Here is a 15,274-nt window from a genome sequence, read left to right as displayed (position 1 = left end):
AAAAAAAAAAAGAGAGAGAGAGAGAAAGAGGGAAACTGGCAAAAAAAAAAAAAAAATACATGCTGAATGCTAGTTCAGTCTAATAACAAGAAATATTCATTCATTAACCAATACTTTTTGAAAATCCCATCCTATCTTGTTAATGGACAAATTTCAAAAAAAGGTACTTTGAGTATTTAACAATTATTTGTAAAAATGGGTAGTATATTTTGTTGTTTAACTCTGTAATAATAACTTAATCCAAGAGAAAAATTTTCAACACTTAGAGGCTTATGAGCAAAGAAAAAATTTTAATTATATAATTTAAATATATGGATATAATTGGTTACAGGTAATTATGAAAGTTGGTCAGTGAAAGACTTTCAAGCATATACGTAGTATATACACACACACATATATACAGAAACACATATGCATGCATATCATATACATGTACACATGCACGCACAATATTAGGATAAAATTCTATGGGAAGTCAAGTGGAAATAGAGGTTTACAGAGACAAGGAAAGATGTAAAACTCTAGACTTTTTTTTTTGAGATGGAGTTTCACTCTTGTTACCCAGGCTGGAGTGCAATGGCACAATCTCGGCTCACTGCAGCCTCTGCCTCCCGGGTTCAGACAATTCTCCTGCCTCAGCCTCCTGAGTAGCTGGGATTACAGGCATGTGCCACCACGCCCAGCTAATTTTTTTGTATTTTTAGTAGAGATGGGTTTCACCATGTTGACTAGGATGATCTCGATCTCTTCACCTCGTGATCCACTGGCCTCGGCCTCCCAAAGTGCTGGGATTACAGGCTTGAAAAACTCTAGACTCTTAAAGAAAAGCTTGTTCATGTGCTTTTATCATGGGTAAAAAATGATATAGCAAATTTATTTTAAAAAGCCAGTATGGCTGGGCACAGTGGCTCACATGTGTAATCCCAGCACTTTGAAGAGGCTGAGGCGGGAGGCCTTGAGCTCAGGAGTTGAGGCCAGCCTGGGCAACATAGCGAGGCCTTGTCTCTACAAAAAATAAGGATTTCTCTGGGTGTGGTGGCTGCATCTGTGGTCCCAACTACTCAGGAGGTTGAGGTGGAAGGATTGCTTGAGCCCAAGAGGTCGAGGCTGCAGTGAGCCCTGATGGCGCCACTGCACTCCAGCCTAGACAACCGAGTGAGACCCTGTCTCAAAAAAACAAACCAAAACAAAGCCAAATCAAAGTCAGTATGTATATTGTGCTATAAATTAGATCCTTTGCAAGTATTAAACTTGTGATGTAATAGTTTAAGTTGTCAACTTAAAAATGTGCAAGAAGGTAGCAGTTTTCAAAAGTCTTCAGGTAGGGATTTAACAAAAAATGTTGGGAGACCTATAATGCAGCGTTTCTCAATCTGAGCCCCGTTGACACTTGGAGCTGGCAACCGTGTTGTGGAGCTGCCCTGCACGTTGTGGGGTGCACAGGACTAGACACCGGGAGCACCGCCTCCTCCCCTGTTGTGATGATCAAAAGTGTCTCCAGACATTGCCAAATATCCCCGTGGGGCAAACATTGGCCCGGGCTGTTTGCTATAAAGCCATCTCGGGGCCCGTTGCTCAGGTGTATACTTGGAACGTCTTCACACCTGAGTAGTGTAGCTGTTACACACTTGGAGCTTTGGTATCAGATAGCCTGGGTTCAAGTCTCAGCCTTTTCATTTACTGGTGGTGTGGCCTTGAGCAGGTGACTTACTCCCTCACCTCAGTTTCCTCATCTGCTCCATGAGGATCGTGGACTATCATGGGGCTGAGCTGGAGTATGTGGAACGCAGTGCAGTAGGTAGTGGTGTTCCGTGCTTCCTGTGGTAGAAGAAGGCATTTATATTCAGTCTTTGTCCCCAGGTCCTGACAGAGATCCTAAACCCCTTGGAATTTCCTGAGTGATAGGAGTGTCTTTTGTTCTGATGGGATGACTCTTGGCAGGACCCTAGACAGCTTCAGGCTGGGGCTTGTCACCAGAAAGACCAAGCCTTCATTTGAAGCTTGGAACTTTCAGCTCAATCCCCAACCTCCAGGGAGGGATGAGGCTGGAGACTGAGTTAATTGCCAGTGGATAATGACTTAATCAATCATGCTTCTGTGATAAAAGGGTCCATAAAAACCTTTCGACAGCAGGATTGAGAGAGCTTCTGGTGTGGTGAATGCATCCAGGTGCTGGGCGTCTGGCATGCCTTCCCCCTCCCGTAATTTCATCTATGCATCACATTTGTTTGGCTGTTTCTGAGCTATATCCTTTACAATAAACCAGAAAATGTAAATAAAGTCTTTCCCTGAGATTTGTGAGCTGGTCTAGCAAATTACTGAACCCAAACACAGGGAAACATTTCAACTTTGTTGCCAAGTCAGATAGAAGTGTAGGTAAGTTGGGGACCCGATGCGTGTGGCTGGCCTCTGAAGTGAGGCAGTCTTGTGGGACTGAACCCTTAAACGTGTTGGGTCTGATGCTAACTATAGGAATTTGGTGTCAGAGTTGAAGTGAATTATAAGACACTAGGTGTCAGAATTGGTTGTCATGAGGAAAATCCTAACATTTCCTTCCTGTGTTTTGATTATCTTGGGGTACTTATGTCCACTGGCTTCCTGTGGCTGGAGGTCCACACCTAACCCCTTGATTTGTCCAAAGCCAGTTGACTTTTCTCTTTAAAAGATAGGGTCTGGCTCTCTTGTCCAGAGTGGAGTGCAGTGGCATGATCATAGCTCACTACAGCCTCAACCTCCTGGGCTCAAGTGATCCTCCTGCCTCAGCCTCCTGAGTAGCTAGGAGTATTTTTACTCTAGGGCCAAGATATTGTAGAAACTCTAGAGTGAGGGTGTGACTTCCTATTCTTCATCAAACTCTTGACATTTCCACTTAATTCCAGATTTTGCTTCTGACAGTCTGACCAAACCATGAGTTGGAAGAGCTCACAGATCCTCTAGTACTGTGATGTTTGTGTATGGCTTGTGTTCTAAGAATGGCTATAACATTTTTTAATGGTTGGGTGGAAAATCAACAGAATAATACTTCATGGCCAGGTGTGGTGGCTCACACCTGTAATCTCAGCACTTTGGGAGGCCAAGGCGGGAGGATCACTTGAGGCCAGGAATTTGAGACCAACCTGGTCAACATGATGAAACCTGTCTCTACCAAAAATACAAAAATTAGCTGGACGTGATGATGCACACCTGTAATCTCAGCTACACAGGAAGCTGAGGCAGGAAAATTGTTTGAACCTGGAAGATGAAGGTTGTAGTGAGCCTAAATTGTGCCACTGTACTCTAGCCTGGGGGACAGAGTGAGACTCTGTCTCAAAGAAAAAAAAAAGAGTATCTCATGACAAATGAAAATAATAAGAAATTCAAATTTCAGTCTCCATAAATAAAATTGTATTCTTTGACGGAGGGCCACATTTTGACTTTTGTGGATCCTAGGCACTTTTGTCTTTGTGCCTTAAAAGTAAATAAGTAAAATTGTTTTACTTTTACTCCATAAAAGTAAATAAGTAAATACAAATTATATTTTATAACTGTGTTAGTATGAAGACAAATACAATCCAGGCTGAATTCATTCTTAAATATTCATTCTTATTGTGTCCTTTTTTCCTGCTGATCTTGAAAGAAATGGAAATATTTTCATGGGCCCTTGAGAGTACTGCGGGCCCTCGGTGCTCTGCTGAATGGGCAAGCTGACCCTGCTTATCCATTCTTTGCTTATCTATGGTGGATCTCCCATTGCAGTGGCAGAGTTGAGTCTTTGCAGTAGGGACTATGTGGGCTGTAAAACCTCAAATATTTACTGCCTGGCTCTTTACAGAAAGAGTTTGCCAATTCCTGGTCTAGTGTTTTACAAATGAGGAACGTGAGGCCCAGAGAGACACAGTGACTTAGCTGGTGTCACACAGGCATTCATGGAGCATCGAGGACTTGAAGTCAGCCACACCAGCCCTTGCCTGTACACCTACTGCTCTCTCAGGTGCCTCCAAAGCCTTCCCCAAAGAATCTCCTGCCGAGCCCTCCAGACAGGTGTCATTGCAGGGAGGGTCCGAGTAAGTGTCCTGAAAGGGCTGGCTAAGAGGAAGCCTGGAATGCTTTTCCTGAAAGTTGGCCAGGAGTCAGGAAGAAGTGCCACTGAGCCTTACAGCTGAGTTCAGGAAGAAACATTTGCCTTGGGGATGGTGCAGGTGCGTAAGTGCTCAGCTTGCTTTTAAGAGCTCTACACATGAATGAGATAAATGCAGGTGCTAATGAAGATGAGGACACTGCATGCATTTACAAAAGCATCTTATGTGATGATCACATAAGTCTTAGAAAGGATATATTACATGGACCCATAAGAAACTGCCGAATTTTAACTGATTTTGTCTAAAAACAATCAGAATTTCATAGGATCCAACCTAATATGAATATCTCATTTTACAAACGAACGGACTGGGACTCAAAGACGTTAAGCAGTTTGCCCTGGACACAGTAAGTGAGGAGTAGATGGAAGGTGTAATTCAGCTCTTTCTGATTCCAAAGCCTGGCATGGAATTTTACACTGTTGTCCCATTGACCTCCATCCCCTCCTCTTGATGACTCGTCTACTGAGAGCAAAACGTTCCCATTTCTCAGCATGCAATATTTTTGTGGGGTACTCTTCTGCATTACGACCATGTTGTCCTTTACTCTGTTCCATTCTGACACCTGTCTCTTCCTCACTTTGCATGTCTAAACTGTCCCCAAATGCTGCTGAGTTGACTTCCTAAGTGCCATATCTGTCTGGACACGTGTCTTTATTGCCACCTCCATCTCTTGTCCAGATCCTGCAGTGGCTTCCTAACCGGGTTTCCTGTGTACGCTCCTGTCCCTTCCACACCTAAGCCACAGTGATTTCTGTGAAATGCAGATCTGACCACGTCACCCTTCTGTTCTAATTCCAGTGGCTTTTCCTGTTGCTCACAGGGTGAGGACCATCCCCTCGCCACAGTCCCTGGGCTCTGCATGGCTGCCCCTGCTCCTTTGTGGAGCTTCTCTTACCAGGTCTCCCACCTGCCCTCTGAGCTCCTCCCACCTTTAAGCCCTTTGTGCCAGGCTTCCATCTACCAGGGCCTGCACACCTGCACACTAGATGATCCTTCTGCCTGGAATGTGTTTCTCCCACTCCCTTCTTTACCAAATAAATGGTTACACATCCTACAGTTATCAGCTCGAGGGGCACTCTCTCAGGGAAGCCCTTCCTGACCTCCCAGACCTTGGTCAGTTTCTCTTTCTCACATCATCTCCAAGAATGGAAGTCCTTTCCTTCCGTTGTAAGCAGTTGTTTGCTTACATGTTAACCTGCATTTGTGGGATAAATGTGCAATTCCCCAGCACATCCACAAGATCTCTGAGAGCACGAACCATATGAGCCCAGCCTCTTCCGGGCCTGCAGACGGTCGCTTTCTCGGGGTGTTCTTCCATGGTGGCAAAGGCAATGACCCCATGATGGGGGCTGCACCCTTATGACCTAATCTAAAACTCATCACCCCCAAAAGGCCCTGTCTTCTAATAGCATCATATTAGGGGTTAGGGCTTCCACATATAAATTTGGGAAGAGACAAACATTCTGTCCATTACAGAGAGCTCCTGTGTACCCCACAAGGCCTTTGCTCCATTGTCACCTCTTCGATGGCACCTGGGCTGAACTAGTCACTTTCAAATTTGAGTTTGTTTTCTTTCTTTCTTTCCTGCCTTCTTTCTTTCTTTCTTTCTCTCACTCTCTTTCTTTCTTTCTTTCCTTTGGACCTTTTGGTGCCATTCTACTTAGCATATTGTGATGACAGGTTTTTGTGCCCTGTGTTCGTTGAGTGACCGTGAGCTCCCTGCAGGCTGCTGTGGATCCCCCATGCCCAGCACAGCACCTGGAATCCCAGTGCATATGCGGGGCCGTGCCGAAGTGAATGTGAAGCCTCGTCTTTAGGGCACAAGGCCTTGAATTGGCTTTTCTGGTGCCTCAGTGTCCTTCCTTCATCCCATGCACACAGCAAATCTCTGTCTATAAAATTCTTAGGTGTTTTTCTTCAACCACTGGGAGAGTTTTTCACGTGATCCCTCCAGCCAAGGAAAGCAAGCATCCAGTACCCTCCTGAAGCCACCAGGGAGCTAGTGACTCTTATATGCATAGCGGAGCATTTATTTTCCCAACCTATCTGACAGTAAGTGTAACATGTTCATAGCACTTATTAAAGCATAGTACATGTTTTCTGAGGTTAATAAAAAGCATAATGGTGTTTCTAAGGAATGTATGCATTCTGAAAGCTTAAAGAGTTCTGTGAGTTTTTGAGGGTTTATGTAATTTAAAATGTGCAGTGGCATGATCATAGCTCACTGTGGCTTCAAATTCCTGTGCTCGGGCGATCTCCCCACCCCCGTCTCCCAAAGTACTGGAACTATGGGCACATGCCACCCAGCTGGCTAATTTGTGTATTTTTCATAGGCACAGATTCTCACTATGTTGCCCAGGTTAAGCTTGAACTCTTGGCCTCAAGTGATCCTCTTTCCTCAGCCTCCCAAAGTGCCAGGATTACAGGTGTGAGCCACTGTGCCTGGCCCATAATTAAAGATTTTATTTAAACTTGTTAATATTTCACGAGTAACTCTTACAGCCTCCCAGACCAGCTTATAGAAAATATGCCCATACCATGAAATGGATTTACTTTTTTTCTTCAAGGATGGATGTTGGCTTCTCATTATGTCTTTCCTCCTACTTTAATCCCTAAAAGAATTCTGTGTGGCTGGGACCTTTAGGAAACTGAGATGCAGTTGAGAAGAATATAAACACGAAAGGAAAAGGAAAGGGTGGCTCACCCCAGCAACCTGTGCTTATGGGAGGTGACGTGCTTGTGGCTCATGGCAGAGCATTCTGTACCACAGGTTAGGTGAAACGGCTGCATGTGGGACTGTCATAAGGTCTTATTTAGTGTGATCCTGCCTAGAATGATAATTAAAAGTACTTAATTTGAAGCAACATTTGAATGTTCATCCCAGTAGAAAATGAAGTGAATTTTCTTTCTGTTCAGTTCCTATTTTTCTCATCATTTTGTTTTCTTTAATTGGGTTGAATGGAGTAGGTAGAAATATTTGTGGTTTAAGTAATACTTTCGTGTTTCCTAAGAATGCAAACTGCCTTTTGCATATGAAGCCTGGGAATAAAATTCTGGGTGTTCTAGTATTATTTTCTCATTCAAAGGGAGTTTAGCTTTCAGAGAGAAACAGCAGGATTGCCTTTGATCCCATTTTAGAAGATTGGCCTCCAGCAAAGGTGGACATTTTTGAGATTTTTATAATAAAGAATTTAATTGCTCATTAAAAAAAGAAAGAAAAAGAAAATATGCTCCATACAGTTGATTAATTGTAAAATCATCCAAGCAGCAAGTTAGGTTCCGAGCCCCGGCCTTCTCTCACTCCTCCCTCTCCCCGGCTCCTGCCCACTGGTCTCACACCCTTCCGCAGGCATTGCTGCAGGCCAGCTCTCCTGCCCTCCTGCTGAATTCCTGCAGCACCCCAGCCCCCTCTGTCCTTCCGGCAGCACAGCTCTGAAGAGTTGACACCTGGGCCCTTAACCTTCAACTGCTCCCCACTGCTTACTAGAAACTGTCTGCACTCCCCCGCATGGAATTTTGGGCCCACGCCACATGATTCTGGATTAGCAGGATTACCTGCTCTAAAATGCCTTCTCAAATCCACCCTACTTGCTCCCTCCTCTTGCTCCACTTCTTTGTCCCTTTCCCCTCCCTTTCTATTTTCTGTTGTATCCACCTGTGTAATAATACCTGCCTTGCCTTCCTATGAGCAGGACACTCCCTTAAGAGTTTACTTTTGAATGCTTTCTGCCTCCTTTCTTTACCCTCTCCCCCGCTTTTTTTTTTGAGACCAAGTCTTGCTCTGTTGCCCAGGCTAGACTGCAATGGCGTTATCTCGGCTCACTGCAACCTCCGCCTCCCGGTTCAAGCAATTCTCCTGCTTCAGCCTCCTGGGTAGCTGAGATTACAGGTGCATGCCACCATGCCCGGCTAATTGTTGTATGTTTAGTATACACGAGATTTCACCATGTTGTCCAGACTGGTCTTGAACTCCTGATTGCAAATAATCTGCCTGCCTTGGCCTCTCAAAGGGCTGGAGTTACTGGCATAAGCCAGGGTGCCTGGCCCTTCCCACTCCTCCTTAATGCAAGGCCTCTTCACTATAGCTGCTCACAGTTCTCTCTACACCATTTTTTTTTCTTTTTTTATGTTTTAAATTTTTTTGTGTGAGAGTTTCTGCCAGGTGAGGAAATGGCTTAGAAGAGAAAGAAATCTATTAGTATTAAACAAACTCCTAAATCAGAAAAGCTAACTGAATGATAGAAAAAAGGAGTATGGACAGGTGCGGTGGCTCACGCCTGTAATCCCAGTACTCTGGAAGGCCAAGGCAGGTGGATCACCTGAGGTCAGGAGTCTAAGACCAGCCTGGCCAACATGGCAAAACACCATCTCTACTAAAAACTCAAAAATTGGCCAGGTATGGTGGCGCATGCCTGTAATCCCAGCTACTCAGGAGGCTGAGGCAGGAGAATCTCTTGAACCCAGGAGGTGGAGGTTGCAGTGAGTGGAGATGGCGCCATTGCAGTCCAGCCTGGATGAAAGAGTGAAACTCCATCTCAAAAGGAAAAGAAAAAGAAAACAGGAGAATATTGCCTCCAATGGACAAAAGGTGATTCTTGAGGGAGGAGAGCAACTCTTAGCTACTACAATGGCCTGCAGTTCTCCAAACAGATAGACAGTGTCTTGGTGGTATTAAAAGCTCATGGTGGGGTGATTACAGGGAAAGTCTCTAAAAAGGCTCTTTGGCAGTTGGGGCAGGGAACAATGACGAGAAAAAAAGTTGAGAAACACTCGTCTACAGCAGCCAAGATCAAAGGGACTCTGAAGATGCGATGAGATTGAAATGAAATCAGTATTTGCACAGTCCCTGAAACAGGGCTTGGTACATAAGAAAACCCGGGACATGTTCCTTGTGCACATACCACATCCAGACACTACACTAAGATTTCTCCATCCACCATCTTATTTAATCTTACACCTGCTCTGTGAATAAAACACAATTATCACTACAGGCAGGGAAATTGAGGCTCAGAGCGGTTGGTGTAGTTGCCCAATGTCCAACCTCAGAGGCAGGATTTAACCCTGTCTGATTTCAAAGCCCAACCCCCAGATGCAATGGGGGTGAGTCCTTTCCTCACAATGAGACGAAGTCACCTACTAGTGGGGGTGGAGAAAAGTAAGAGAGATGGAATTAACCTGTACATAAAGTCTTAAATGGCCCCGGATTGACAGAGGGTTTCTGTGTGCCCAGGGCCATGATGATGACTGCCTGTGATCTCTCAGCCATCACCAAGCCTTGGGAGGTGCAGAGCAAGGTATGAACTCCTACTGACTCGAGAGCAGGGGCATCCCAGTACTGGAGGAGCAGGTCATGAGGCTTGGACTCTCTCAGCCCAGCTCCAGAACCAGCTCACCACTGTTCCATCCTCCTCTGCCAAGACATGAGAATTACTTTAGGTCTCTCCAATGATGACACCACAGTGAGGGTGGCAGGGCAGGGGTGGGTTTATCCTTTTTGTTGAGTTGGAATTGCAAGTGGGGTGGGAGCAGGGGTAGGGGTAGGGGATTGGGCTGGGGCTTTGACTCTGTGTGACAGTCTCTGTGTTGCAGGTAGCTCTGCTGGTGGCTGCCGAATTCTGGGAACAAGGTGACCTGGAGCGCACGGTGCTGCAACAGAACCCCATTGTAAGTAGAGAGGGGATGTCAGCCTGATGTTAGGCATGTGTGCTCCATCCTAAGCTAGACGTGACCTTGCGATGATGGAGAGATGAATGACTTTACCATAAAGATGACCTTTTCCTAATGCAGTGCTTCTCAAGATGTGGTCAGTGGGCCACTGTCAATCTCATTACTTGAGAACATGTTAGGGATATGTATTCACAAGCCTCGCCCCAGGTCTATCCAACCAGAAGCTCTGGGGGTGGGGCCCTGCAATGAGTGCTCTAACAAGTAAGCCCTCCTAACGTTTGAGAAATGTGTCCTTCGCTCACTCAACTGTGGAGATTGGCAAGCAGACTCTAACATTTAGATTGCCCTTTCAATTCCAAAGGTCTAGAAGGCCATCTACCTCCCCTGACTCTGACCTAACAGCACAGAGCCAGCAAGCTGTGTGCCTATCAACTTGGCTGGGGCTGTCAGCCAGCTTCCCACAAAGATGGGGAGACGGGGAGAGCAGCCTGAAGTCGCCCTGAAGTTCCTGAAGGCAAAGCTGGGAAGTAGAGCAGGGTTTGGAAAGGATGGGTAAAAGAGAGAGGAATTTTGGGGACAAACCACTGACACCTGGATAGGCTAAACCTGTGAAAGTGTGCTAAGGATACAGGGGCACCACGGCAGGCTTAGGCAGGAGCCGAGGGAGAGTGGAAGGCTGGGAGGAGCAGGTCCTGTCATGAAGGAACACGTGAAGGGCCCTATGGGCTTTGTCGTTCTCGCTCTCTCTGTAACATTTTCAAATATGTTGAGAATAGTCAGTGAATTCTAATGCCCATCAACCAGAGCCAACAATTAGCAGCAATCTGCCATTCTTGTTTTATCTATTGCTTCCAATGGGCATTTCTTTTTCTTTTGGTTGGAGTATTTTAAAGTAAATCTCAGACACTATAATTTCTTCCATAAATACTTTAGTATGTATCTCTATGAGACAAGAGCTTACTATGGACAAAACCATAAACATAACCACAGTACACACTCACAAAATTCGTGGTAATACTTTAGTATCATCAAATCCCCAATTTCTGCTCGTTTTTCTTGATTAAGAAAGAGAATTCAGTTGATTTGTTCAAATCGGGATCTAATCAAGGAGCATCTTGCCTCTGGCTTTTGTGTCTCTGAAGTCTGTTTTAAACTGTATGGCCCTCCCATCCCGCCCACCCTCTGGCCTTTCTGTGGCATGCCATTTATTTGCTGAAGACAGTGGGTCTTTTTTTGGTGCAGTTTCCTGCATTCTGGATTTGGTTGGTTGCACCCTCATGGTGTTCTCTAGCATGTTTCTCTATTCTCCTATGTCCTGCAAAATGCAGGGCTGGAAACATGGTGAGTTTACAGTTGGATTTTGGTAAGAATGCTTCGTAGGTAGAGTGGGTTTCTCTTACTGCCCAGTGCAGTTAACTCTTTCTCCCCCATGACAGCCCATGATGGACAGAAACAAAGCAGATGAACTCCCCAAGCTTCAAGTCGGCTTCATTGATTTTGTTTGCACCTTTGTCTACAAGGTAGGCCCTTGGCGTCCTTAGCCCCAACAAGATGTCTTTGATAAACCTGGGATTTCCAGACAACATCAGAAATAATATACCCTAGCAGGTGACCAGTGGGTGATACTTTACAAAGCACGTCTTGTCTTGAATGGCATTTGAGTCTCAGGACAGTTCTATGGGTCTTATGTGATTGTAGCTCCAGGCTCCAGCCTGGGGCACATCCTAATTGCTTAATACACAGTTGTGGGGCAAATGACTAAGCATGGATTCAGACAGAGGCAGAGGAAACACAGCAGACATATGTTCTTCTAATTTCCCTGCTGGTGGAAACATGATTTTGGATTGGGCAAATGCCCCAACTGCCAAAAGTAATTGTGAAAAGATAATCTGGCATTTCTCTTTGCACTCTTGTTCAAAGTTAGTGTCCCTCTTGAGAAACCCACTGCTCCCAACTTTCTGTTATCTGTGCCACCATCCATCTCTCACTTTTAATTTTTATTTTGGCCATGTTACACATGAGAAGACAGAAGTCAGAGATGCAAAATGACAGGGCCAGTGTCACTGGACTTAGCCATGAGGCAAGATTTAGTCCAGTGCTCTTTATGTTGTGTGAGCTGCAGCCCTTCTGCTAGGAAGAAGTGCAATTTTTCTAGAGGACAACAAGAGCGCCTGAGATAGAACTCAGACTAACTGGGTGCTCTGACTCACAGGGCAGAGTGGCTGATGCTTGCCACTATCATTACTAAATATTAGTAATATTTCTTTATTTCACTGAGGGCATGAGTTTTTTGATGACTTTTTCTTTAGACAGGGTCTTACTCTCACCCAGGCTGCAGAGCAGTGGCACCATCACAGCTAACAGCAGCCTTGACCTCCCAGGCCCAAATGATCTTCCCACCTCAGTATTCTGAGTAGCTGGGACCACAAGTGGACACCACGGCATCCAACTAATTTGTTTTTTTTTTTTTAGACAGAGTCTCACTCTCTGTGGCATGCTCTCGGCTCACTGCAACTTCTGCCTCCTGGGTTCAAGCAATTCTCCTGCCTCAGCCTCCCAAGTAGCTGGGACTACAGGCACGTGCCACCACACTCGGCTAATTTTTTATATTTTTAGTAGAAACAGGGTTTTGCCTTGTTGGCCAGGCTTGTCTCAAATTCCTGGCCTCAAGCAATCCACCCACCTTGGCCTCCCAAAGTGCTGGGATTATACCCCTGAGCCATGGTACCTGGCTGAGGTCATGAGTTTTAATCATCAGGAATATTATTAACTAGGGGAGACTAGGCTAAGTGCTCCATATGCACTACTGAAACCACACTGTGGGGTAGGTATTACTACTGTCCTGATCTCATGGCTGAAGGGAAGCTCTGGTAGTGACCTGCCCAAGGTCACATCGTTTGTGGCAGAGCCTCAACCAGAACCCAGGCATCTCTGAACACAGTCGGCTCTGGCTGGCATTTCGCAGTGGGCCCTGGATTTGCTGTTCTTACATTGGGCAAATCCACTCCATCAATCTGCATCTCAATTTCCTTACCTTAAGATATAGAAGTGATGAATCTTATTTTCCTACCTCAATGGAATTTGAGGACAGAGGAGATAAATTGCTTCATAAACTGTAATGTGCTGTGCTCAAAGAGCTATAAGAGCCTTTAAGAATCATCTCAACATCTCAATTTCACTCAGAAAGTATTTACTGAGTATCCTTGTGTCCCAGACCTTGTGCTAGGCCAGGGCCACCCCAGGGAACAAAGCAGCCAATGTCCCTGCCCTCTCCAGGTTCTCGGCCTCTGGGGAAGACAAGCAAAGGGAGTTATTACAAGGAAGCAAGATGTAGTAAGCGAGAGCTTTGGGAGCTTCCAACGGGGGACTCCATTTACCTAGGGGGTCAGAAGAGGCTTCTTGGAGAAAGTGATGTGTAAGTGGAGGCCTCAAGGGAGAAAAGGGGAGGTTAGAGTGTTTCAGCAAAGAGAACAGCCTGGGTTGAGCATGGTGGCTTACGCCTGTAATCCCAGTACTTTGAGAAGCCAAGGCAGGAGAATCGCTTGAGGCCAGGAGTTTGAGACCAGCCTAGGCAACACAGGGAAACCTCATATCTACAAAAATAAAAGAATTACCTGGGTGTGGTGGCGTGCGCCTGTAGTCCCAGCTACTTGGGAGGCTGAGGTGGGAGGATGGCTTGAGCCCAGCAGTTTGAGGCTGCAGTGAGCTACGATTGTGCCACTGCACTCCAGCCTGGACAACAGTGAGGCCCTGTCTTGGACAGAAAAAAAAAAAAAAGAGCAGAAGCAGCTTGTGTGATGGCCACAGAACAGAGGATACACTCCAGGAACTGAGAGCTGTGGATTGCTTGGAGAATGCAAGATGGTCAAGGGCGGGAGGACACTGGGTCGTGGAGGTTGAAAGCTACAGTAAGGGGTTTTCACTTCCTGCTGAAGGACAGGGGTGCCACATGAGGCTTCTAAGCAGGGGAGGCACAGGATGGTGTGGACCGGAGGCCCTGTAGAATCAGCATGGTGACAGAGGCTTGCTAGCCCAAAGCAGCTCCTTCCAATGGTGCACACTTTCAGCTGTGCCACTCACTTGAGCCCAGACCCTGGGGCATGGCCCTTGCGCCAGAGACACATACTCTCTCTTCTAGGAATTCTCCCGTTTCCATGAGGAGATCACCCCAATGTTGGATGGGATCACCAACAATCGCAAGGAGTGGAAGGCACTTGCTGATGAGTATGAGGCCAAGATGAAGGCGCAGGAGGAGGAGAAGCAGAAACAGCAAGCGGCCAAGCCAGGTTTATGGACAGGGGGAGATAGGGGATCCCACCACCCGCTCCCAGAGCACTCGGCGTCTGGGTCTGGCCTCGGAGCCTCATACACAGAGTCTCATTCAGGCTCCTGATGGCCAGTACTATTCCCATTCTGTGTGTGAGGCTGGAAGAGACCAAGTCACAATAAGAGTCAGAGCCTGGTTCCCAAGATTGAGGCTGAGAAAAGCTCCAGGCCTCCTAGCAAGTGCCCCCCAACCAACATAGCACAGACTCTGATTTTAGGGCTGTTGACATATGTCCCTACCCTGGGGCAAAGGAAAAGATCTAGAAAGGATCTAGAATTATTGGTTGGAAGGAATTTTATTTATATTTATTCATTTATTTTTGAGACGGAGTCTCACTCTGTTGCCCAGGCTGGAGAGCAGTGGTGCGATCTCAGCTCACTACAACCTCCACCTCCCAGGTTCAAGCAATTTTTCCACCTCAGCTTCCCGAGTAGCTGGGATTACAGCTGCCATCATGTCTGGCTAATTTTTGTATTTTTAGTAGAGACGGGGTTTCACCATGTTGGCCAGGCTGGTCTCACCTCAGGTGATCCGCCCACCTCAGCACCCCAAAGTGCTGGGATTACAGGCATGAGCCACTACATCAGGCCTTGAAAGAAATTTTAGAGGCCCTATTTCCAGCCTTGGGTCTGATGTTTGAAACCTGTCTGTACCATCAAGAGCCTATGCTTGCATACCACCAGTGACAGAGGTCTCATTATCTTACATGACATCCTTATTCAGTACCACTATTAGAAAGATCTTCCTTGAACTCAAATTGTTCTCCTTGTTGAAGCTTCCACTTAGTGGTCACGGTTCTACCTTCAGAATCAAATGGGATTTGTTTGTTCCAACTCTTCACTACTGACGGCACTGCCCCGCCCCTAAGTCATTTCTTTTACTGGTTATGTGCTCTGTTTCCTCTGTTTCTAGTTATGGCGTCTTGTCCCTGCCCCACCCTGACTGCCCTCCTCTGCATACCCATCCCTCTTCACCCATGGCTCTTACACATGGAAAATACCAGGGCCTCAGCTCTGCTCTGAGCAGCGTGGGTTGATTCTAAATGGGCAGCTGCAAATGCAGGGGCCACTTAGAGTTTTGTACTTCATGCTTTGCACAGCTCCAGGAGGCATCCTGTACATCATGGATGTGTATGGCTGTTCTAATTTTCTAGAATAATGGC

The 15,274-nt window shown here is 46.1% G+C and overlaps 1 protein-coding gene across 2 annotated transcripts in view; it reads left to right on the top strand.

Annotated features, from left to right (window-relative positions):
- Window positions 1–15,274, top strand: part of PDE6A (phosphodiesterase 6A) — an 88,818-nt gene that overhangs the window by 69,515 nt on the left and 4,029 nt on the right. The window contains exons 18-21 of one of the 2 annotated variants that reach the window (XM_035288368.3): window positions 9,349–9,412; window positions 9,708–9,782; window positions 11,222–11,305; window positions 13,924–14,071. In XM_035288368.3, coding sequence (XP_035144259.1) covers window positions 9,349–9,412; window positions 9,708–9,782; window positions 11,222–11,305; window positions 13,924–14,071 — 371 coding nt within the window. The remainder of the gene's footprint in view (window positions 1–9,348; window positions 9,413–9,707; window positions 9,783–11,221; window positions 11,306–13,923; window positions 14,072–15,274) is intronic. The other variant, XM_035288373.3, reaches the window with a different exon arrangement.

The sequence above is a fragment of the Callithrix jacchus genome, chromosome 2 (genome assembly GCF_049354715.1).
Source record: "Callithrix jacchus isolate 240 chromosome 2, calJac240_pri, whole genome shotgun sequence".
Lineage (NCBI taxonomy): Eukaryota > Metazoa > Chordata > Mammalia > Primates > Cebidae > Callithrix > Callithrix jacchus.
This window is presented reverse-complemented; position numbering and strand designations above follow the sequence as displayed.